This window comes from Triturus cristatus, chromosome 7 (genome assembly GCF_964204655.1).
Source record: "Triturus cristatus chromosome 7, aTriCri1.1, whole genome shotgun sequence".
Classification (NCBI taxonomy): domain Eukaryota; kingdom Metazoa; phylum Chordata; class Amphibia; order Caudata; family Salamandridae; genus Triturus; species Triturus cristatus.
The window spans coordinates 627,235,256-627,260,764 of record NC_140590.1 but is presented as its reverse complement, the minus strand read 5'-3'; the positions used below and the strand labels follow the sequence as shown (position 1 = coordinate 627,260,764).

The 25,509-nt window shown below is 46.3% G+C and overlaps 1 protein-coding gene across 2 annotated transcripts in view; it reads left to right on the top strand.

Moving 5' to 3' along the window:
• The window catches only part of ERN1 (endoplasmic reticulum to nucleus signaling 1), a 617,499-nt gene that overhangs the window by 361,438 nt on the left and 230,552 nt on the right, over positions 1 to 25,509 (top strand). For both annotated transcript variants that reach the window (XM_085617236.1, XM_085617235.1), the window contains exons 7-9: positions 12,922 to 13,023; positions 14,308 to 14,569; positions 22,442 to 22,520. In XM_085617236.1, the coding sequence (XP_085473362.1) occupies positions 12,922 to 13,023; positions 14,308 to 14,569; positions 22,442 to 22,520 (443 nt within the window). The remainder of the gene's footprint in view (positions 1 to 12,921; positions 13,024 to 14,307; positions 14,570 to 22,441; positions 22,521 to 25,509) is intronic.

Genomic DNA, 25,509 nt, shown 5'->3' with positions numbered 1-25,509 from the left:
TTGAATTTTCTGCCATAGGGAATCATTGACTGTTTTCTATGAAATATTTTCTAAGTGTCAACTTTTAAAATCGCAAAATATTGTCTAAAAATCATCACAGTAATTAAGTTGACTTTTATCACTTGATTCCAAGTACTGACCCAGGACTGAATCTAGGATCCAGTCCTGGAATTCCAAAAGTAATCCTAAAAGTAATCTGTGGCAAATAACTTGAAACTTCCATTGAACTCAATGCATTATTGTGTTTAGAATTGTGTTGCCGATTGCAACCACTTGTAACTTTCTACAAAAGTCAATTGCATATTGCAAAAGTATTTATATAAAGCATCTCGTTCTGAGAAAGTATATTTTAATACCTATTGTTGGTTCTAAAATAAAACCAGCATATATTTTTTATATATAAACCATTGGCCTAGAGTCCAGTTATTGAGTGTGTGAGACCATTTGCTGGCTGAGTGTGTGCAACAAGTGCTTTACACTGTCCTCTGATACTGCCTTACTGCTCGACCAAGCTACCACTTTAGAGAGTAAGGTTATATCTAACTTTAGCCTCTGCCAAACCTCTGGGGACTGTGGACTCTGTACACCCTGTACCTATTTGGGAACAGCATATGCAGAGCCACTTTTTCACAGGCAGGCCATAGGTGGATGGCAGGGTGAAGGGAGCCCTGTGCATTGTTGGTGGTATCTTAAGGAAGTATTTGCCCTCAAGGACCTTCTGTGGACTCTACATGGACTGTTTAAAGTATTTTGTTGGATCAAGCGAATCAGTTGACTGGAAAGGACTGTCTGCTGCCAGCATAGCATATGTAGTCTTATGGACTTCCAAGTGAGATAGCTCCATGGGTGTTTATTGTTCATCCAGTAGTGGAGTCGGAAACCTGTTCAGTTAACTGAGAATCTTTTCCCCCATTGTGCATCAGACTTTATTTGGAGACCACCTGGCTGAATAGGATGTTTCTTTATTGGTGAAATAAATGCAGTAGTATAGGAATTTACCACACTAGAAGTATTTCTTGTAAAAACAAGCAGCGGCAAAGCCAATAGGTCTCGCCTGTGCAAGATTTTTTTGCTTTACCAATGTCTTTTATCCATGTTGTAGAGAAGAGTGGAGTTGCATGGTGTAGAATGGCATAAAGTGGAGAGTAGTATGTATTGGTGCAGAGTGGAATGGCATAGAGTACAGTGGGGTGGAGTGGCATAGAGTAGACTGGAGTGGGGTAAACTGGAGTGGCGCAGATAGAGGGGAGTGGCCTGCAGAATAGAGGTGTAGAGTGGCACGCAGAGGAGAGAGGCGTACAATGGTGCGCAGAGTAGAAAAGCGTAGAGTGGCACGGCGCAGGGTAGAATAGCATGGAGTGGTGTACAGTAGAATGATGTTGAGTGGCATGGAGTGCAGTGGCCTAGAAGAATACAGCCAAAGGCCTCCATCAGAGCCTCAGTTAAATTTTATACGGCGTCCGTAATATCTGAAGAGTAGTCACTCTCATGGGTTTTGTCAGTGTTTCGTAGAGGCACTGCACTGGAAAGCACTATATTTTGATATTTTGGACAAAATGTAAGAATGCATCAGAAACTATGTTTTACTCAAATGATTTGGGGTACAAGAAATAATGTTGCAGAGTTCTTGAAAAGGCACGCCGAATCACAGTGGCACTTTACAGTACAAGGGTATGTGTGTTTTGACTCACAACAACGGACCTACTCACTGTCTAGATGAGCTGATTATTGGGCAGGGGGTTAGGAGCGAACAGAAGCAACATGGAAGGAAGGGCGAGTGGGAAATAATAGAAGCTACATGTACGGGAAATGGGAGACAGAAAACATAGGCACTCGTATTCAGTGCATATATACTTACTCACACCCTCCCTCCAAAAAAGTAGCTCTTAAACAGGATCCATGGAAAGACACAAGTACTTGATCCATGCTCCAGAGGAAGGCCAAACCCGAAACAAGAATATAAACCGCTTCTTCTCATGTGTACAAGGTGAGATCAGTTTGCAGATGTGGGCCTGTGGTAGAGATGCCACCTGTATCATGCAAAACAAAGCTCTATACTTCGCAGGGTCTATATAAAATTAAAATACATATTGCACCTCAACATTCAAAAGCCATAAGATCCTGTCACCCCGCTGACAGGATCTTATGCACTGGCCAAGAAATCAAAAGAAAAGCAGTCTGTCAATATGTGTCCTTGTTGGCAGGTCAAGATAGTGTAGATTCATTTTTTAGGCGGGCCTTATATACCTTAGCAGTTTCAAAGGCAAACAGGTAAATAAGTTTAAACAATAGCTTAGCATGGTAATAAGGTGTAACTCATAAACTATAGATGGTGGGCTCAGGAAAACCTAAACACAGCTTCTCCAAGTCAGATGTGGTGCCATTTTCGGCTAGTCACTTTTTGACACTGTGTTTCAGTTCCTTGTGCACAACAACTAATAGCACTTAAAGGACGGCATTATATAAAACTTCAAACGCACAATTTTAGAGTGTGCAACCTTTATGTATTTTAAGTACTTACTCACTAGTCGGGGCACCTCAGTAACCACAGTGTCTCCAGTCTCCCATCTACCACTGAACTTAATTATTGATTGTTGCGGAGAGGAGTTGGCCTAACGGCTACGGCGGTCGACCTCGAATCTGGGGAACTGGGTTCGAGTCTCGGCAATGACGCTGAACATCCTGTGATTCTGGGCAAATCACTTAATCTCCCCGTACCTAACAAAAATGAATGTGTCTTCATGTAATGCAACTGGTGCTATGTAAAGTGCTCTGATACCCAATTCAGGTCAAGTTTGTGCTATATAACACTCTATAATATAAAATAAAAATGAATATAAAATTGTCCTCCGGGCAGCATTCTCCAGATTGCACTGCACTAACTGGCTGGCTGGCATTAGTACTAGATGCCAGGTGGCTGAAGAGTAGTGGTGGTAACCGTGGTCTCCACAAGTCTGAGTCCAGACACATGACAGACTTAAAGGGAGAGGGAAGGCGAGTACGGACAGGGCAATACAGTTGTAGCATGGCCGTCATTGGTAGCGCTTTTATGGTTGTCAGCCATGCTACGTTGGGGCTGGGCTGAGTGCGGAGTATGCTCAAATGTAAGACTACGCTGGCGGCACTGAATCCAGACGTTTTACACACAGACAAATTAAAGCCCAAAAAAAGGCCCTCAGGAGGAAGTCTCCAAAAGATGTACATACTTGCACACACAGACACCTGCATGGCCACGCCAACCTGCCTCCCGAAAATCAAGACACCGAAGTCTCAGCCGCTGATTAGGCTGTGTGCACTGCCTCTGTTTAGAAAGTCTACGCACCCAATATGGCGGCCGGGGGGAGGAAGAGAGTTCCCAGGACCAGCGCCATCACACATGGAGGCAGTCATGACTTAAAGTCCATCCGGGTGAGAGCTGCCAAAAAAACTGCTGGTACCAACTGGACCCAAATGGAAATCCAGACTACAGCCCACCGCATGCGCAGAGAATGTACCATGGACAGGGCTAGAAAAATCCAATTGCCTGCTCGCTATGGCGAGCCAGATTCAATCAGGATGAGCTATTTTTATGGCCTACTCGCCCTTCTGGTGAGTAGTAAGACAACCTGACTTTTGACCTCTGTCTCTGAAAGCGAAGCAAATGTGACAAGTTAACAAGATTTAAAGGCATCTTTATTGCTCACAAAATAAGTGAGCAATAAAGATGGCTTTAAATCATGTTATCTTGTCACATTAGCTCAGCTTTCAGAGACAGAGGTCAAGTACATTATAGTCAAGTGGGTTTTTCAAGTTACTAGACCTGCAGGTTAGTAACATTTTTATGATTTTTCGAGCCCTGACGTAGAGGGACACATTGCTTGCAGCTCGTACAAAAATCATTCTGTTCCCACTAATCCGGGCAAATGCACAGCCTTGCTTTACTTGTCAAGCATGCAAAAGGACCAACTGTGCCTCACATGCATAAGGCGAGAGATGAGTACGGTCTTGTCTCCCGTGATGTCTGTCCGCACTTGACGCTTGAGCTGACATGCAGATCAGTGATCTTTTTACCCTACGAGTTAGCGGCCGCCAATTTGAGAATGTGCGGGCAGGAGCGAACGGAGGAAGCAGCCAAAGACCGCAAGTATAAACAAACCCCAACATCTCAGTGCGCATGCACCTACTATGTAGCCAACCAGCTGGTAGCTGAGGGAAACCAGGTTTACAGCCCTGTTTTGAAGGCTGAGGTCAGATCTACAAAAATGGGTGTAATCTCTCACGCAGCACCCCTGAGAATGGGAGCAGTTGAAGGTGTCCAATATTGAGTGACTAGACGTCCCAACATAATTTTCTCCCTTAAATCCCGTTCCGCTTTATGTAAAATTGTGACTATGCTTTTTGCGTTCACAATGAAGCAGGAGGTGCGGGTAGGAGGGCCTCAACAGGGGAAGAAGGGGCGGGAGCGAAGAAGCAATAAATTACGTGTGCCGAAGCTGAACACGCACCCACAGTGTAACACTAGCTGGAAATAAATAAAATGATAGTCCCCCAAACGAACAGATAAACAATCAAGAGGTAAATATACAGTCCCTGCTCCGTGGGAGGAAACGAAAGACATAAAAGGAGGGACAAAGAGACAGAGAAGGATTGACCACTAGCAATCAAGGAATTTTAAAGGACACTGAAACAAACAAATGAAAAGCAGTGGGTGGGCTGAAATCCCATAAACTATATACAGCCGGTCTCAAAGCTCGACCTAAAAAGGAAATTAGTGCAACGCTGAAGCTAAACACTGGTAAGCTATGGGCGGGCTGTAAGCCACAGTATGTAAGCAAAATGTCTTGCTGAGATAGTGCATGCGCTGTCTAGTAGAACCTAAAAATTTGAGTAATAGCAGTCAGAGCAGTCAGAGCTGTAAAAAAGTATTTGGAAGTTGCTCGAACATGCTAATAACAATTAAAATCAGATTTAGACACCATGGTTCATATGCCCATAATGCAAACCAAAAGGCAAGTTTGACAAAACCGAAAGCGCACTTCAGTACTCTTTCCGAATATGATAGCTGATATACAGCTGATTTCAAATATCTGGCAAGAGCAATAGCGCCACACACACAAAATATTCATGCTTAATAACAGATCCATGGAATTTGAAAACAGGCGATCACCAATACACCCAGTTGAGACATGGGTGATAATTGTATGTAACAAAAACAATGTCTCAACAGGTAATATTTGACAGACTGGTAATAAAACATGCACATATAGTTGCAAAAAGGAAAAACAGGGAGACTCAAAGGGTTTGAGAGAGATGCAAGGAGCATTCTGTATTTATAACAAGTATGGACAAAGGAACAGTATTAGAAAAAACTCGTGCACATAAGTCCTTGTGAAACACAAGGTGAATGGCGCAAATGACTAGTGACGCAGCAAAGAGCGACGTAGGGCAGACAATAATAACAATTACAGGATACTTTTTGGATCACGAGTGGTTCTTTACAGAAATTAATTACAAAGAATTGACAATTTTGTGAACCAGAGAGTTGCGCCAAGAGTTGCGCTGGGAGGTTAACGGTCTTTCGACCTGTAGTAAGTTACGGTCATCTTCAGGACCTGGTTACAATTTTGTTTGTGTTGATCTAGATGTAAATCCAGGACGTGGAACAATGAATCTCGGAGATGGGATAGAGATGCCAAGGTCAAGATGCACCTCCAGCCGGGGTGCACCAGAGTTATTTTCAGGGAGCTGGAGGGATGTAGAGTCTTGGTGAATGGTTGGGGTCCAGCAGTGTTTTGTATGACCGGTGTCAGAGCGGGGACAATCGGTGTGAGTAGATCTGGGGGCCGCAACCCAGTGTCGTGTGGAGGGCGTCCGGGGGCCTCGATATAAATTGAATTCCTGGGATAGGATCAATTCCTGTATTAGAGGTCCGGTGGGATCCTCTGAGGGAGGGCAACTATCATAGGCGTTAGTCCGAGTTGGTTAACTGGTGGATATGATTTTTAGTTCTACATACCCATGAGGGCAATGCATTGTTACATTATTCCGAACTAGGTACGCAATGAAATGCTAGATTTTAATATTGCATCTCCAAAAACTATTGATCATAGACTTTGCATATATCAGGAAATATGCTTGGGACGAGATTTGCCTCAAAGTATCATCAGGGAAATGTTAAAATTAAAGATGTGACTTAAGGAAAGATGTTACCCACATGCTTATAAGGGTTTTAGCAATAATCTTCAGAGAATCAGATTTTCTATCACTGTTGAGCATGTGCCCTACATAGATACAAACATGAGTACCAGTATCAATATGTTACATGAATAATGTAAGCAATTTTGTTCATATTGGCGCGCCTCTACTAACACCGGTTAATTTTGATTATGTTCCATGGAGCGTCCATTTAATCTGGAATCTTTCTTTGATGATTTGTCTGTGGTGTGGAATTATTCCTTGTTATTGTACATTTGTTGCATGCGATTTCCATCTTTGTGGTTCTGTGTTTTGCCAGGAGAAGTGCCAAGCCTACAAATCTAGCCTGCACTTTGCACCCTTTTGGATACTGGTACAGCCCCAACAGAGCTTTCAGCTGTGTTCCAGTTAGTCCCTCCCGTAATTTCCTCCAATGTTGCACTGACCTGTGCCCAATAGAAAGAAAGGGTTGGGCAGACCCACAACATGTGCAGCAGGCCTGCATCCTGCTCAGGGCATCTAGGGCATGCTGCTGAAACATTAGGAAATATAGCGTGTAGTCTGTGTAGTGTAAGATAGGCGCATTGGACAATCATGTATTGTTTAGGTTTGAATCTGGAATTGAGTGAGATTTTGGGGGGGGTTTCAAGAAGGGTATTCCATTATTTGTCCTACAATTCTTTACCCAGGGCCAGCTCCCACTGGCTCCACAACTGTATCAAGAGTAGTGCTAAGTGTGTTCGAAGGCCTCGATATGGCCACCGCATTAATTGTCTGCCGTTGCCCATTAGGTATAAGGAATGCACTAGTTCATGCATGTTGAGTTACGTGCCTTCCGTTGCCAAGTGTAGTTTGACATTTCTTGTGACATTTGCATGTGTGAGGCACAGTGAGTCTGACAATCTCTGCTCGCTCACAAATTCTTCATGGCTCAACAACATGCCAGCTTCAGTACCATATTCACATCTGCCTGCATTCATGGACATAGTTGGCGTTGAGTCAATACTTCTGCTGGGGTAGGGAGACCCAGCAATGGTATCTTGGGGGCATAAGGAGTTGTTTGCACCGTATATTTCCTGGTAATTTTTCAATAGGCGAGAGCAACTTTAAGTAACAGTGGAGCTGACGTGGGGGGTTTGCTCCTCGGGTCACAGTAGTTTGGGTAGTAAGCCCTGGGTGAGCATTCTAGGTTTGTAGGCTATTTCTTGCAAAGTACGGCCAGCTAATCAGTACAAAAGCCATTTGTTGGCTCGCCAGGCAGTAAGACTTCATGTCTGGTGCCCCCATAACTCCATTATCTGACGTAGCAGTAATTTTGCTAAGCCTACTGCCGTTGCCCCAGATTAAGTCTGTCAAGAGTGTGTTCAACATTTTAAAATATTGCATTGGGACCACTACTGGCAAAACAGTGAAACAATGTAGTACTCGCGGGAGAATTACCATTTTGGATATAGCAATGTGCCCAGCGACGGAGAGGTGGAGGGATGTCAAGAAAGATACCTGGGGGCGTAATGAGGATATTGCTTTGTGTAGATTCCTGTCTAACAGATTTTGTGGCTTCCTATATACTTGAATCCCTTGGTATTTAAAAATTCTGGGTGCAACCTTAATTAATTTCTCTCCAAATGTAATGGATGTGGTCTGGTGATTATCTCCAAAGAAAAATCCATGGTATTTATCCACATTTACTGCCACCCCAGATATGTGTTCAAATAATGAGAAGGTTTGGGCTGCTGTATGTAAATTGTCCCAGAGGTGCTTGGCAAAAAGAATTATGTCATCCACGTAGAGTGACAGTGCATGGACTGTTGGGCCAATGGGGATACCCCGGTCTTAGGCACTGAAGCGCGCAGCCTTTCCCCCAAAGGTTCCAACGCTAATACGAACAGTATAGGGGATAGCGGGCATCTCTGTCCCCTGCCCCTGTGTATCGAGTAAGCTTTTGATATGTGGGCTCCAGTAAATGCCCTTGCAGTAGAGGAGGGGTATAGTAGAGTAACCCATCGGAGAATGTTCGGTGGGATACCAAATCGACGAAGAACAGCTAGCAAGTAATCCCAACTCAGTGTCAAAAGCTTGATGAAGGCATCATTTATCCCAGCCAGAGTGGTAACATGCGTCATCGTTGGCATGTTAATCTCAAGTATAGGGACTAATGGGGAATGTCTTTGAGAATTGAGCGAGTAATTGCCTGACTTATCAGCTTCTGCATGCGATTTCTGAGTATAGGATCGGTGGTCAGTGAGAGGCAGTCACTCTAGTAGTTCTGCATACTCTTATCTGTGCTGTTTGGAGTTCTGCTGGTCTGGTCACGTCCATTGCCGCAGCCTGTTCCAATGCACCCAATCTAGCTTCCACCCGCGTCAGTTCATGACTCACTGTCTGTCATGCCTCCACTACTGTGCTGATCGATGTCCCCCTGACCACCACCTTGAATGCCTCCCACTCGATCAGGGGTGAGAAGGCTGTTAGTGTTTATCTGTGAAGTAATTGTACATGCTGCTGGCGATAGTGTCTCGAAACACTCCATCCTCTAAGAGCTGGGGGTTGAATAGCCATGTGGGCACTAGTGCCAGAATCCAGCCCCAGGTCAAGATAAGTTTCACCGGGTTATGATCCGAGAGGATCTTCCCGAAGGAGGTAGTGTGAGTTAACTGGGGTAGAAGCGCAGTGGTGCATAATATTCGGTCAAGACATGTATGCAATTCATGTGGCGAGGAACAGAATGAATATTCGCGCATGCTCCTGTTTGACTTCGCCAAGCATCTGCAAGTGCCCATCCCTAGTAGGTCCAGGCTGGAAGGGCCTTAGCCTGTCGGACTGAGAACATGCCCAGTAGTGGGGGGGGGGTGTTGTGAGCGGATCAGCTCGACGTCTTAACACTGCATTAAAGTCCCCTCCTAAATTCCATTGGTGCATTTTCCAGTCAGCCAGTACCGTGTCAATTTGTGTTAGGAATACTTCTTGATCTGTATTTGGTGCGTAAATGCAGCCAAGTACTACAGGTGTGCCATCTAAGTTGCCCCGGAGTAAAGTGTATCTACCATTTTTATTTATACGTGCCATCCGACATCGACCCATCTGTTGAGAGTGGACCCGCCTCACGAAGTGTAGTTGCTGTTAGGATTCCTGCTTGTCGGCCCTCCAGTACTTGCTCCTGTCTCTGCGTCATTACAACCTTGCCTTGATGTGGCATGGTCTGTCTCCTCCTCCCACATTCTCTCCTCTTGGGGTTGTCGCAGACTGAGTGAGGGATAGGTCCAGGCAAGTGTCCTCTATCTATGCCTACACAGTGTCTGGGGTTTCAAAGTAGTTGCTTTTCTGAGCATGAATAATCTTAAGCCGGGAAGGGTATAACAAGGCGTACTTGATTTTGAGTGTCCTTAGTAGTTTTTTTATTTCCTGGTTTGAGGCCGACGGCGTTTGACAATAAGTGTGTAGTTCGGGAACAGGGAGATGCATGTATTTTCGTAGGTTTGAGGTGCGTGTTCTCAGGCGCAGCTGAGAATTGTATCTCGATCTGTATTGTTGAGGATACGGGCCACCATTGGATGTGGTGCTGCACCCGGGATCGGTTTACTGTTTTGGACTCTGTGTGCCCTCTTCATGCAGAACATCTCTGTAAAAACCTCCAGGGCCACCACCTCACTCATCCATGTTTCGATAAATGGAGTGACATTTGAGCCCTCGCTATTTTTTGGAAGACCGGCTATCTGCACATTGTAGCGGCGGGAGTGCACTTCTGCATCCTCCACCCGGTTTTGTAGGATGGTCACCTGGCGTTGGAGTTGTGCAACCCTGTCGGTGTGTTTTTTCTGCCCATGGTGTGACTTCAGCCAATGCGATTAAATTGTCTTTGACTGTGTCTGTGAGTGTCTTTGGTCCGCCTTGAGGAGACTGAGATCCATGGTGAGGGCCCCCAGTTGTTGCTCTAGCGCCGCTCGAGAGCCCCGGATTTCCTTCAGTATTGTATCAAGTTTGTCTAATGGTGGATCCATCGCAGTGGGAGGCACATAGTCCTCTGCAAGTGTTGCAGGTGAGCTCTCTGACCTGCTGGGCTGCAAACAGTCAGAGTTAATGGGATCAATCTCTTTACCTCTTGGGCGGCCCATTTCGACACCGTGCTTCTCATGCAAATGCCGGCAACAAGTCCCAGATAATGCGTCGGGATTCACCGATGTGCAGTATTTGGTAATACTTATCTAATATGTCTTCCGCTGATCAGTACCCCAGTCTCTGGAACCCTGCGGGCCGTGACCAGCCAGATAGTGCAGCACTTGGTCTCTGCCTTATCAAGTCGCTCTGTCTGTAGTGCTAATGTATGGTGACTGTGTGGGCATCTAATCCTGGATTATGGGTTCTTCGACATGCCCAGCGATGAGTCCATCACGGGGGCCACCTGACGCTGCATTAAGTTCAGTGCAGCTATCTGCCAAGAAGGTCACTTTTCCAGTGTCTTACTTCTGGTCAACAAGGAAGTTGGAGCAGGCTAGTGCGGGGGCATCAGATATTCCAGATGTCCTCTTCTTTTCTCAGATGCACTGGGGCACGGGGGGGGGGGGTGCCCTAGTGTTGGTCCTGATTGGGGTGGTGGACAGTGCCCTTTGTTATCTCTCCTTTAGATTATGCCATTTAGGCTAGGCCACCCACGCCTCCGCTCACATGGGTGATCAGCAACCTCTTTTGTTGATTTAATATATAGTGAGATCAGTTAAGGGGCGTCTCACCTCGTAGTTCCCCGCCGCAGTCGTCATGACAACAGCCCGTGCGGTAGTGTATAGTATTATCAGTGCGACCAACGCAGGAGCAACCATCAGTGATGTATGTACCACAGGCACCGTCCGGGGGGGGGGTTACAGTCAGCAGAGGCATCACCCCGCTCTGCAAGACCTTCAGTTACTACAGCACACTCCGATGCTGCCCGGGACAGGCCCCGGTCATGCACATCTGGTCGGTGAATGGAAGGATCCAGCCCAGAGCCTGTCTATTGTGTCGAAGCGTTGGGCTCAGGCCATGCGTCATGGAGCCCACTCCGTAGCCCCCGTCTAGTCGCGAGCCCCAATCACTGGCCTGTATCGGAATCCAGCCTGCAGCCCCACCAGGGTCCGCCTGGCCGGTGTATTGGCAGACTGCTGCTGCTGCGCAGGCCGCCCTCCTGTCTCCTCTCCTCACCTTTCTCCGCAGCTGTCATCACAGCGATCTGGCTCAGCAGGCTGCCCCGGTCGCACTGTCCTCCACCCAGGTAGGGCCCGGATATCAGTACACAGCGTGGAGGAGGCACTGGCTACACCACGGGGACGGGGCTGTCGGGTGACACCGGCGTACGGTCCGGGGCCTCCCCTCAGACCCAGTAGACAGGATGCCCCTCCGCCAGCCCAAGCCCACAACTTGTGCTGCTCGGTCTCCTGTCCTGCATCCGGCCTGGGGAATCCTGCATCCGTGGGTCCTCTGGCTGCACGCTCGTTCCAAGGGCTATAATCTTATCGTGCCCATCATCTGGGCAACGGGATGCATCCGCATCCACTCGAGGAGGGCGGATGGCCGCTACACTCGAAGGATTCCTCAGGATTTTCAGGCCCAGGCCCGGAAGCTCTTTCGCTATGCGTCCGCCATCTTTGACGGTTAGCCATGCCCACTCCTTCATTTGTTTGTTATTGTCAGTCACATTTTTCATCCACCCACTTAAGCTTACAGCATGGGGCATAGTGAGTGTCCAAATCAGAAATAGGCTAACTTCACTGTGAATGATTGCATTATGCCCATTTCCTAGGAGCACATCTACACAGTGGTTCCGTTTAGTGGCAAGTACTTCTATAGCATGTGTGTTGCTTGAGACTTCAAAAATATTTTTGCTTTTAGCCAAAGTTTTTTCCTAGCTTGATGAGGGCCCAACAGCTTCCCCTGCAATAAAGATTTGCAAAAACAATGACAAACTAAAAGAAGCAAGCATTAGAAGCCTGGCAGCCACAGACAGACCTGTTTACTTTGCCCATGCTTGTTTTATGCTGGAAATTAAATGTTGGGAGTCGTCATCCTCTGCTTTCACCATGTATTCATTGGTACCTATGAGGTTGCTTTTGAGGTTGAGCCTGGGCAGTGCATGCGTTGCTCTGTGAACAATGTTTTATTGGGTTAGGGACTTGAAGCTCCGCCTACTCTCCGCTCACATTCATTGGCTTGTTTTATTGTCCACTGTAAACTGCAGTAGTCCCTCCTTAGTACCGCCTTGCCGCATTTTGTAACCTCCCATAGCGACACCCCCTGTTCCGTTTGTTGTTGCCTGGTAGGCTTTTATTACAGCCTCCGAGCACTATTTTCTTAAATAGCTTTGGCTAATATTTGTTATATTTGTATTCTGGTCTGCTGCTTGGTACTTTTCATAGATGTCTCTGGATATCACGACAGGTCGTGCAGCTGTTTTCTTCCTCAGTCATAGGAGGTGCAGTGTAGTGGTACTCTGAGGGTCCTTTGAGTCTGCAGTAACTAACCTACTTCCAGGCCGCGCCTGGCCTGTGACTGCTTCAGTGGCGCCTTGCTTCTAACATTGTAATCCTTATTGTCCTGGCACTGACTTCTTTCCATGCAGGTTTCCTCTTGTGGGGTTCTAGCCATGTTTGCTTTCATCTTGCTTAAGGTGATATTTTCATACTGACTGGAGCTCATGAAATGGTGCATGCTTATGCACTTCTAAGGATGCAGTTTGAACGTTGTGGAGAAAGCTAACATTTGAGATGTTGTTGTTCACAGAGTACACCATCACAATGTATGACACCAAGAACAAAGAGCTGCGCTGGAACGCCACGTACTTTGATTATGCTGCGACCCTGCCCGATGAGAGTACCGAGTACAGTAAGTAGGACATGAGAATGTAGTGAAGGCTCTTACCCAGAGTGAATAAGAAGGATGCCAGTAGCAAACATGCATCGCAGTGCCTGCAAACAGTAATGGGCAAGTAACGATCCCGGCACTTGGAGGAGTGCGAAGGAAAACGGGGGGTTGGGCCGTGTTGCGCTCACTCTTCTGCTCGGAGATCTTTGTTTCTGATACCGTGGTAGTCTAGACATGGACTGATTCCTCGTATAATGACCTTGTATCACACTCTCCTGAAGTTGTGGCTTCAGGCGTGCTCATTTTGTGGGCAGTGATTATGCGGATTGCTTTCCTTGCTGAGATTTTTGTTTGAGGAACCATTGCCTCAATCAAATGATCCCTCTAAGGATCTGGCATTAAAATCATGTCTAATACCAGTAAAATTCGTAGTACATGCTCATCACTATCTGTGCCCTCATATGCAGGGCATGGGAGTCAGGTAGACCTTCTGAATGGTCTTCTCTCTATGGCTGGGAGGGAAGCGCACCACTATATGTCAACAGAGGAAATAAAGTTGTCTTGCGTTCTTAGAGTACGCAACCCTTTAAATTTCAGCATTGAAGTGATATTATCTGAGCCAGAAAGGCGCTGTGTGGAATGTGTCCTGGTAATGCTAGGTTTTTCATCTGACAAGAATTAGCTCTACCTTAAGCCTTTTATAATTAGAGGGAGGTCAGTGATCTCAAAGCTTGTTAACTATAAGTCTAATCGAAGCATGCAGTGCTACTGGAAGGGGCACACACGCCTCCGCCATCCCTGTGTCATTACAGACACACCCACAATCTTTGAGATTAGGGGCCATTTTGAGAATGCAATCTCTTGTGCTTCACTTCACTCAATGGCAGTTTGAGTTGTAGATGGTGTATAAAGTGGGGTTCTGCTTATTAGCAGCCTGTTTCTTCATGCTCCCAAGCTTAGCCAGTACAGTAAAGGACCCACTGCACCATAACTCCTTCTGAAGCCCCAGTATGCTGCCCTGGACTTGCATACATTGCTCCTCACTGTAGCATCCTTTGATTGCGCGTGGTCTCGTGCTTTAATCTCAAACCATACTCCGTATGATTCTCCCAACTTTTATCTCCTCCATAGCAGCACCAACCTATTCTTGGTCTTCTGCTGCTGAACGTGCATGACTTACTTTGCTCCCAGTCATGTGTTAGAATCTGACATGGAACCGGTTTGCAATGCAAGGATACTTAATACACTTGACTGTGCAATGAAATGTAGCACATTGAATGTAACGTCCGTTTGTTTGTGTCCTAGAAATGTCGCACTTTGTGTCCAATGGTGACGGCCTGGTAGTGACGGTAGACAGCGAGTCCGGAGACGTCCTGTGGATTCAGAACTATGCTTCCCCGGTAGTTGCGTTGTACATCTGGCAACGAGAAGGCTTGAGGAAAGTATTGCACACCAACGTCGCAGTTGAGACTCTTCGCTATCTAACCTTCATGTCTGGAGAAGTTGGCCGCATAACCAAGTGGAAATATCCCTTCCCGAAAGAGACCAAGGCTAAGAGCAAGTTAACGTGAGTACTGGCATTGTATGAGTCTGATGGCCTTTGGCGCACAACTCACTGGCTGCCCCAGCACTATTCTTTTTAAAAGACCCATTTCTCCTTTGAAATGCTTGAGTAATGCGAAGGTGTCGGCAATGCCATTGGAGCCTCTGGGGTCGGCTGGCATTCTCGAAGTTTAAGTAGTGTTAAAGAATCCTTGGACACCTGTGAAAATACCTGTTTGCAGTGACAGTAACCGTTAGACTGCTGGCATGAGGCAAAGTTGGGGTTGCCTGATGAATCCAATTGCTGGAAATAAATAAAAAAGGCCTTCATGTTAAACCTGAAAGTTTTCTAGTCAACATAACTTTAGTTCACGTCAGTTGAACAATGTTTTAGGTGCTTTCCTCCCAGACCATATAGCTCCTTCCTCAGGCAGTCTTGAAAGTGATAAAAGCAAAATGCATGAAAAGTAGCTTTTCCCAAACAGTGGGTTGTGATGAAGCCGATTTCTGGTGGTTTGGGAAAGAGCAATAAATAAGGATGCCTTTACATCTTTTATTTATCTTGTCATATTTGCTGTGCTTCAGTGGAGGTGCAGAGGTCAAATGTCAGGCCATGTCTCCTGGCTAATTGCTGCTTATTCTTTTAACATGAGGAATGGCGTTTAGATTTCCTTCTCTGACTGCGAAGTGAGAGGAGCTTTTAAAGTGAACTATGTGACAAGACTGCTGGGCTACATGGAGTCTGAACGGAAAGGCTGTAGGATTCATTTTTTGTGACAAATAAAACAATTGGGTACCTGTAAATGAGCTTTACATATACTTCAGAATATATGAGCCGTTAGGAAAGCAACAAGGAGAAACATATTTTTTGTATTTGTGAAATGTGAAGGAAATCAAGATTTTAATAGGATCAAGACAAATCAAGATACGTTAACTTGGCGCAAATGATAAATATTCTCTGAAATCTGTTTTACACACATTGTCATTTGTGTGCTATATGGTCTTATAAGTCAAACTGTGTGCAAATTTAATGGCCATTTTAATGGGAAATTTGCAGTCTGTAAATGACAGTCCAATACCGTGCAATGCTTTAGTAATATTTTTGGAACATTGTGCTCCAAAAGGCCCCACCAGCTGCATACTGCACACTGACCACTCTCCTACTCAATACAGTTGCTACATCTTGTGTGCAGCTAGGATTTTTCTCAAGCCCTATGACTTCTGTGATGTAACATTGATATGTGCCCCCACGCTTAAAATTGTACCTGCAGCACTAGTGCAAAGGTGCTGAACTATTTCCCCAAATCAAGTTTATAAAACAAACCCTTACAAGTATTCCAAAGAAGCCTTTGGGTGAACCTTCCAGTACTTCACAAAGCCATTTCATCAGAGGATGTGCTCACTATACGTGATCATACACAATCACCACATTCGTGTATTACTTTCCCACATAAATTGAGAAATATGGATGTGGTCTACCGGCCAGAGCTGCTAACTTTGGATCTGGGGAAGAGGAGAGATGCCACAGGCTAGCGTCCTAATCTGAAACATTTTCTACCTCCAGTGCAGTTCACCATCTGCCACTTTTACTGCCAGATCTGTATCTTCACAACAGTTAAAGACATATCGAAGGGCGTGGTCAAGATTGTGACATTTCCAAAACATTGTTAGAGAGGAACACAAAAAATTGTAAAGAGTATGTTATTTTGATAATTCACAGCATTTTGAAATCATGTATACTATTACATTTTTTAAAAATCACCTCTGTTTGTTGAAGCAAGGTGAGCAGCGAAGGTTTGTCGTTCTGAAAATTGTGTATTGGTTCTAAAATGTTTGTGAAGCACTGATCTAAGCCAACTAAAGCTAGAGTTTCTGTGCCGTGGTGAGTTTTTTTTTTTTTACTTAAGAAAAAAAGAAAACATGTACCATAGGAAATTCCATCAGCGGTATATGCCCTGCTTTGCTTCTGTAGAAAAGATTCAATCGGTGCTCCGCACTAAAAGCCTTAATCATGGTATGACATCGTAGGGCACATGTGTTCCCGATCAATGATTGCAAGCATAGGCGCTTACAATGTCGTAAGCTTGTCCTATGGTACCCTGGCGGGATCTTCTCTGCAAGTTGTGTTGTTATTAATGGGTGCAACCATTTCAAAGTCTTTTGTGGATTTCTTGGCCTGTATGGTAATGCACCTGAGCTAAAACCCAATAAAATGTGTTGTAGATAAAAAAAAAAAAACAATGTTGTAAGCCAAAGCCACTGGCACTTGAAGCATGGCAGGTTAAAGCCCCCGTTCAAGGCTCCAGGGTGTGTGTGGTGTAAAGAGGGGCATGAGGATTTCCTCTTTCCTCTCACACATTGCAGTCGTTTTTGGCGACAACTATATTCACAAAGGTTAGACGCAGTACTTTTTTCTGTCTGCTTTGTGTTTAAACCTTCACCGCACTGCTTCGTGCCTGCAGAGTGCGAATTGTGGTTTTGGAAACTGACAGACTTGTCAACTGGAATAAAGCCACTCCCTGGTATAATCTTGGCATGGTGGGCTTTTGACTGCTGCCAGTGTGGGGCTGATTACCAAAGCTCAAGCCTGTCTGCCGCTGCAGGGCTGTGTCTTCACACCATGTGAGTACAGAGAGCCTTGCTTGGGATATCCGAGAGGAGGCACTGAGAGTCCGAGGAGGGGTGAAGTTGGCTGGCATGGTCTTTGCTGGAAGAGGCTTACCCTTGGGCTGAGACTATTACAGGCGCAGGGACCCGGAGGAGAGAGATCACGGGGACAACATACAGAGCAAACCCTGATTGAGAGGGGCCGGGCTGAGACTATTACAGGTGCAGGGACCCAGAGAAGAGAGATCACGGGAACAACATACAGAGCAAACCCTGACTGAGAGGGGCCGGGCTGAGACTATTACAGGCGCAGGGACCCAGAGAAGAGAGATCACGGGAACAACATACAGAGCAAACCCTGACTGAGAGGGGCCGGGCTGAGACTATTACAGGTACAGGGACCCGGAGGAGAGAGGTCACGGGAACAACATACAGAGCAAACCCTGACTGAGAGGGGCCGGGCTGAGACTATTACAGGTACAGGGACCCGGAGGAGAGAGATCACGGGAACAACATACAGAGCAAACCCTGACTGAGAGGGGCCGGGCTGAGACTATTACAGGCGCAGGGACCCGGAGTAGAGAGATCACGGGAACAACATACAGAGCAAACCCTGACTGAGAGGGGCCGGGCTGAGACTATTACAGGTGCAGGGACCCGGAGGAGAGAGATCACGGGAACATACAGAGCAAACCCTGACTGAGAGGGGCCGGGCTGAGACTATTACAGGCGCAGGGACCCGGAGGAGAGAGATCACGGGAACAACATACAGAGCAAACCCTGACTGAGAGGGGCCGGGCTGAGACTATTACAGGTGCAGGGACCCGGAAGAGAGAGATCACGGGAACAACATACAGAGCAAACCCTGACTGAGAGGGGCTGGGCTGAGACTATTACAGGGGCAGGGACCCGGAGGAGAGAGATCACGGGAACATACAGAGCAAACCCTGACTGAGAGGGGCCGGGCTGAGACTATTACAGGCGCAGGGACCCGGAGGAGAGAGATCACGGGAACAACATACAGAGCAAACCCTGACTGAGAGGGCCCGGGCTGAGACTATTACAGGTGCAGGGACCCGGAGGAGAGAGATCACGGGAACAACATACAGAGCAAACCCTGACTGAGAGGGGCCGGGCTGAGACTATTACAGGTGCAGGGACCCGGAGGAGAGAGATCACGGGAACAACATACAGAGCAAACCCTGACTGAGAGGGGCCGGGCTGAGACTATTACAGGTGCAGGGACCCGGAGGAGAGAGATCACGGGAACAACATACAGAGCAAACCCTGACTGAGAGGGCCCGGGCTGAGACTATTACAGGTGCAGGGACCCGGAGGAGAGAGGTCACGGGAACAACATACAGAGCAAACCCTGACTGAGAGGGGCCGGGCTGAGACTATTACAGGTGCAGGGACCCGGAGGAGAGAGATCACGGGAACAACATACAGAGCAAACCCTGACTGAGAGGGGCCGGGCTGAGACTATTACAGGCGCAGGGACCCGGAGGAGAGAGATCACGGGAACAACATACAGAGCAAACCCTGACTGAGAGGGGCCGGGCTGAGACTATTACAGGTGCAGGGACCCGGAGGAGAGAGATCACGGGAACAACATACAGAGCAAACCCTGATTGAGAGGGGCCGGGCTGAGACTATTACAGGTGCAGGGACCCGGAGGAGAGAGATCACGGGAACAACATACAGAGCAAACCCTGACTGAGAGGGGCCGGGCTGAGACTATTACAGGTACAGGGACCCGGAGTAGAGAGATCACGGGAACAACATACAGAGCAAACCCTGACTGAGAGGGGCCGGGCTGAGACTATTACAGGCGCAGGGACCCGGAGGAGAGAGATCACGGGAACATACAGAGCAAACCCTGACTGAGAGGGGCCGGGCTGAGACTATTACAGGCGCAGGGACCCGGAGGAGAGAGATCACGGGAACAACATACAGAGCAAACCCTGACTGAGAGGGCCCGGGCTGAGACTATTACAGGTGCAGGGACCCGGAGGAGAGAGATCACGGGAACAACATACAGAGCAAACCCTGACTGAGAGGGGCTGGGCTGAGACTATTACAGGGGCAGGGACCCGGAGGAGAGAGATCACGGGAACATACAGAGCAAACCCTGACTGAGAGGGGCCGGGCTGAGACTATTACAGGTGCAGGGACCCGGAGGAGAGAGATCACGGGAACAACATACAGAGCAAACCCTGACTGAGAGGGGCCGGGCTGAGACTATTACAGGTGCAGGGACCCGGAGGAGAGAGATCACGGGAACAACATACAGAGCAAACCCTGACTGAGAGGGGCCGGGCTGAGACTATTACAGGCGCAGGGACCCGGAGGAGAGAGATCACGGGAACAACATACAGAGCAAACCCTGACTGAGAGGGGCCGGGCTGAGACTATTACAGGTGCAGGGACCCGGAGGAGAGAGATCACGGGAACAACATACAGAGCAAACCCTGACTGAGAGGGGCCATGGCTCAAAGTGCACTCTAAACTCAAGGAGAAGTCGGTGCTCACTAGAGATGGTGAAACCGTTGTGAACAGACCAGTGCACGATACTCCAGGAAATCTAGGGTGAGCCTACGGAAAGAGTCCCCGGTTCAAAGTCAGAGTAAATACGCTTTTACGCCAAATCGGGGCCGATGCTTCAGGAAAGACCCCTGACTGGGTGAAGCCTAATGGAGAGTAATTTGCTCAAAATATGTGAAAAGCAACAATGGGGAAACATTGGGACAAAGTACTATGCACATTTCAGGGTCTTTAACGGTCTGATTTTGTTAGCAACTTTATAGCCGGCATTAAACGCCATGTATAAGGGATGGGGAGAACAAGCTGGTCCTTGTACAGAGAGAGGTGTTATTTCTTCTTACTTGCACATGTTAGCCTAGAAAGTGCCCTAAAGAGCCGGGACATACGGTATTCAGAAGTCTGTCCGGCATCTAGGCTCTAGCATTTGTGTTGCTGTGGAAAAAGCCAGAAAAGTTGGCAGAAACACAGACTGGTGTGAAAAGCCTGTGCGATTGCCTCCAAGAAACCAGCCCGAGGCAAAGGGAGGGGTAGATTTGTCAAACTGTAACACAAGGAGGCGGAAGCACTGGCATGGGATGTCCTGTCCTTTTGCTAATGTCCGGTGTAGGCTTTCCAAAAGGATTCACAATCTGTCATCCGGGAGGAGGGAGCTATTCTGCTGCCCATTTAGAAAGTAAATCAGTGAAAACACAGAAGATAAACAAAACGTGCTCTGTCTTGTTCATATCCCCTATCCTTTGAGCACCGTTTTTATTTGTTTTCCTTTATTCACCCGCTCTGTTGCTGACTAAAGGGTCCTACTGTGCGGCACACCCCCCTGAATCTGTTTTGCAGTTATGCCCACCCACATTGCACGCAACCAGATGTAATAAGAACACTTTCAACGAGCACACCTGTAAAAGAGGCACTATAGCGCCCCCTAGTGGGATCCTTCTGACCCTACTTTCTGAATTTCCAGCAGCTGCCACCCTGAGGACAAGGCCGCACATGGTAAATGTAGCCAGATGATGGTCCAGCTAGAGCAGGGATCTCCAACGAGTAGCTCGGGAGCTAGTGGTAGCTCGCCAGTACCTTCAAAGTAGCTCTCTGAGCTGAAGTCAAGCCCAGTATTAAATTCAGAGAGTAGGTGTCTATTAAAGAAGGCAGCAGTGCTAATCTCAAGACCCTTAGAGTGATGGCCAGCCAAACTTAAGGCTGCAACATGACAGTCTGTATCCAATCTCAATATAATTAAGCCACAAGGAGATTGGCCATGTTGTAGTCCCTCCTTTATCAATCACAACATGTGTGTGAACAGTGCACCATCAAAGAAATATGGCAGCAGTAGCCAGAGCAGTAGTCAGTGCTGAACCATCACAGTGTGGGACTGCAGGTGTCCGAGTGAAATCGTGTCAGATGGATACCTGATCAGCCCCAGACCTGAGGAGAACAGGGTCTGATCCAGACCACAGAAAATAAGAGATTCATCAACATTTATGTGTGTGTCCATAATAAACACTATCACTTCCTGAAACTATGTCTGGTGCCAAAACCGCCAAATGTATATGCTAGCCCCCTTCATGAGAGTGTCATCTCTGGCGTAATTGTATCCATTCATGACATAATAGGATAGGGCCAGTGGCATAATAATGGTCATCCTTTACTATTTGTGGAACAGTTGTGGTATACTGGCAGCCTTCATTGACATACTAAGAGCATGACTGTCCTATATGTACCCATTCCTGGCAGCAGGAGCATGACTGATATATGGTCTCATCCCTCATCCTTATGGTTTCCAGCCTTGGCAGAACTATGGCCCTAGTATAATGGCGGGCATTACTGGCATAAAACAGGCATCCGTGGTGCTATGGTGAGCATCCATGGCATATAACTGTAATACCTGGGAATTACACGTAGTCTATCCATTTGAGGCATTTGTACATGGGAGTCCATGATGAAAATGACAAGCTGATGTTTTGGGACTACATTTCCTAAAAACTGAAAACGGATGCTTTAAAGGCAGTTTCAGTATTCAAAAATGGGTTTCCTTCTGGAAAATTGAGTTTGTTTGTCCACAGTGAAAAGTGGTATTAGATAGAAAGATTAGGATTTTCAGAAACCGGTGAATGATAATTTAAACTGAGCTGGGGAGAAGTACTGCTGTACTTATGTCCTTCATGCCACAGGGCATGTCAAGATTTGAATGTTACTTCATAAGTCAAGGGGGGCATTTAATATTTATGAACTTTTCCCCAGCATTTCTGCTGGTAACCGCACTTGGTATACTTGGGTGGTAAGTAGTGAAAATCCTGCTTTGGGTGGTCATAGTGTTGTTAATATTTTATAGTTATAAAATTTGCCAGTAGCTCATGAAGACTTTGCTTGAGCAGAAGTAGCTCTCACTACAGAAAAGGCTGGAGACCCCTGAGCTAGAGGGATGTATCAAAAGGTCGGTTCAGATTAGAGTTGATTGCCTTTATTACTCCTGTGGTGTTCCTTTGAAAACATGGTGCTATAGCAAAGAAACGGTTTCCGACGGGATAGACCGATGTGAGGAGGACTGAGTGGTGTATGCATCTGTTCTGCTTCGTTCATAGCGTCTGCCATGCTGTAAAGCACTAGTGAAATGTCCGAGTGTCTCCGACAGCTCAACATTGGGTGGAAGGGAAAGCGTGTCTGCCTTGTTCTATGGGTGGTCCACCATGCATGTCTCACCCACAGGAAGCTGCTCTAACGTACCTTCCGCTGTGCTTTCTTCTGCTTCTAGGCCCACTCTCTACGTTGGGAAGTATTCCACGAGCCTGTACGCTTCGTCCTCACTGGTGCACGAAGGAGTTGCCGTGGTGGTAAGTTGCTCAGTAGCCATGATCCTCATTAAAGCATGACCAGTCACAAAAATCACATTCTGTTGGGCCTTTCATCCAGAGATCACTTTTTTCTAATTCAGTTGGTGGTGTGAAATGATGAGGGTGGAGCAGTATTTAAATCCAAGTATTATTTATTCAATTCAGAAGAACAGGCGAGCGCCAGGCTAGACAGTTTCCTCTCCAGGACATCAGCCAGTATCTGACGTTCTGGGTTGGAAACTGTCCAGAACCCCACAGGGATTCCATGCCACGCTCTCCATACACAACATTAAAGGAAAACAACCTTAGCTTAAAGGCATACACTACACATCCCCCTCTCTTGGAAAACAACAACAAAAATGTAAAATCACATCACTATAAGGAACATACACGACAAATAAAAACAAAATAATACTAAGCATGGGGAAGGTAGGAGAACGGGGACATACCACTATAAGCAAAACAAACTTAAATCGACTATACCACATAACACATTACCCGACATATTCCTTAAGCCATGCAGGTAAAACGCTCTTCCTTTTCCCACTGTCTCCACCTGGGTTCCCACCACCATTCACAGTTCCCATATTGATACTGGACCCGCTAGGACCCATTCCCCCCTTCTTCACAATGGAAAAACTTGCCGGAAGAATGGAACTCTCCCCACGTGAATCCGCACTGACTTGGGGCTCTGCCAAAGTCCTATATTGTTCTGATTCTCCTTTATCTAAATGTTCTTTACTACCCAAATCAGCTTGAACTTCACTACCATCAAAATAATCCTCTACCCAATCAAAATCAGGTGTGTGCTCCACATTAGGTGTATTCTCAGAATGCACCTGATCAAAATAAATTGCGACATTTTTCATGTTCCACACCCTACCGTCTTCAAGTTTAACAGCATTGCGGAGGACCTCCGCCACTTGCTGTGCTGTTTCAAACCTCGCCTTTAGGAACTTTAACGGGTCTTTTAATTTTTACCCAGTCACCAACTCTTACAGTTACGTCCTTGGCTCCATGCTGTGCATCATAGTATTCCTTACTCCTACTATGTGCTATTTCTAAATTATTTTTTACTTCCTCCGGTGACCACTGTTCAATCCCACCTTTCACTAACCAGTTGGGGCAAAACTTAGATCTGGGCCTTCTACCTCTCATCATGACAATAGGTAATAATCCTGTTGTGGAATGCTCAGTCACCCTATACGCCCAAACTGCCTTTTGCAATTCTAACTTCCAGTCTAAGTGTTTACTCATTGCAAATTGGATTACGCCTTTGAGAACTCGATTAAAACGTTCCACTGTACCATTCCCACTAGGATTATAAAGCGAAGTAGTTTTATGTTGAATGCCACATTTCTGGAAATATTCTTTTGCGGTATTTAAAGTAAATTGTACCCCGTTGTCACTCAAAACACACACAGGCAGACCTTCCAAAACAAATATTTTATCCAAGAATTCCAAAACAGTTTGTGTGTCCACCTTGTTTACAATTCTGACCACATGCCATTTAGTGAATAAATCAACCACCACAATGCCATACTCCCTCAAGTCACCTACAGGTCCAAAAATATCAATAGCAATTACTTCCCAAGGAAGACTGGGAATTAACCCTTCACTCATAGGAGGTCTCAAAGTCTTTAGGGATTTATCCGCAGAGGAACAAATCGGGCATACTCTAACAAACTTCTCCACCTCCATGTCAACTCCTGGCCACCAGAACACACCTTTAACCACAATTTTTGTTCGGACTACTCCAAAATGTCCTTCATGACATAACTCTAAAACTCTCTTCCACAGACTTCTTGGAGGAATGATTCTATCACCTTTAAGTAACAAACCTTTATCCAAAGACAGTTCTGTTCTCACATCCCAATAATTTTTCTCCTCCGGGGTGATTTTTAGTTTCTTTGGCCACCCCTTGCATATGTAATTATAAACTGATGCTAAAACGTCATCCTTGGACTGCTCCTCAAGCCATTCCGTTTTGGTGATGACTGGGGTGCCTGAGTCTTGGATAAGAGCAATACTAAAATTGCCCCACGGGTCATCCTCACATTTCTCTAAAGGAGCAGGTAGTCTAGAGAGACAATCTGCGACTACGTTGTCCTTCCCAGGTACATAGATGATTCTATAAATGTACGCCTTCATTCTCATGGAAATCCTTGCCAGCCTAGCCGAAGCTCCTACACTGCCCTCACTAGTCAAAATCTTAACCAAAGCTCGGTGGTCAGTACGGATGATAATGAGTTTGCCCCACACAAAAGCTCTAAAATGTTCTAATGCCCAAGCACAAGCTAATGCTTCTCTTTCAATGATAGGATACCTGGTTTCAGCAGGGGATAAGGCTCTTGAAGCAAACAAAATTATATTTTCATGACCGTCCTTACTCTTCTGTGACAAAACTGCACCCAGTCCCTTGTCACTTGCATCTGTTGTCAAAAAACATTCTAGGTTCGGATCAAAACTACTCAAAGCATTCACATTATCCAAATATGTTTTGATCATTGAGAACTCCTTCTCACAGTCCTTTGTCCATTCAAATTTCACATTTTTCTTTAGAAGTGAACGTATGTTGTACAACACGCTAGCAAAATTAGGTATGAATTTTGAACAATATTCACTCATTCCTAGAAATGATCTGACCTCCTCCTTGGTGCAAGGAGCTGGTGATCTCATGATTGCATTGATAAGTGAGGGTTTTGGTTTCACCCCCTCGCCACTAATGATATGTCCCAAATAGGATACTTCCTTTTCACCAAATTTACATTTGCTGAGTTCTACACTTCACCCAGCATGCTGCAAAATCCCTAAGACTTTGTTAAGCAAATCATCATGTTCTCCTTTACTTGCAGCAGCTATCAGAATGTCATGTTAAAAGAAACTTACTCCTTTTACTGCCCCCAAAAGCTTGTGCATCAGTCGCTGGAAAACCGCCGCGGCTGAGGCGAGCCCAAAAGGAATACGCTTAAACTGATAACACCCAAAG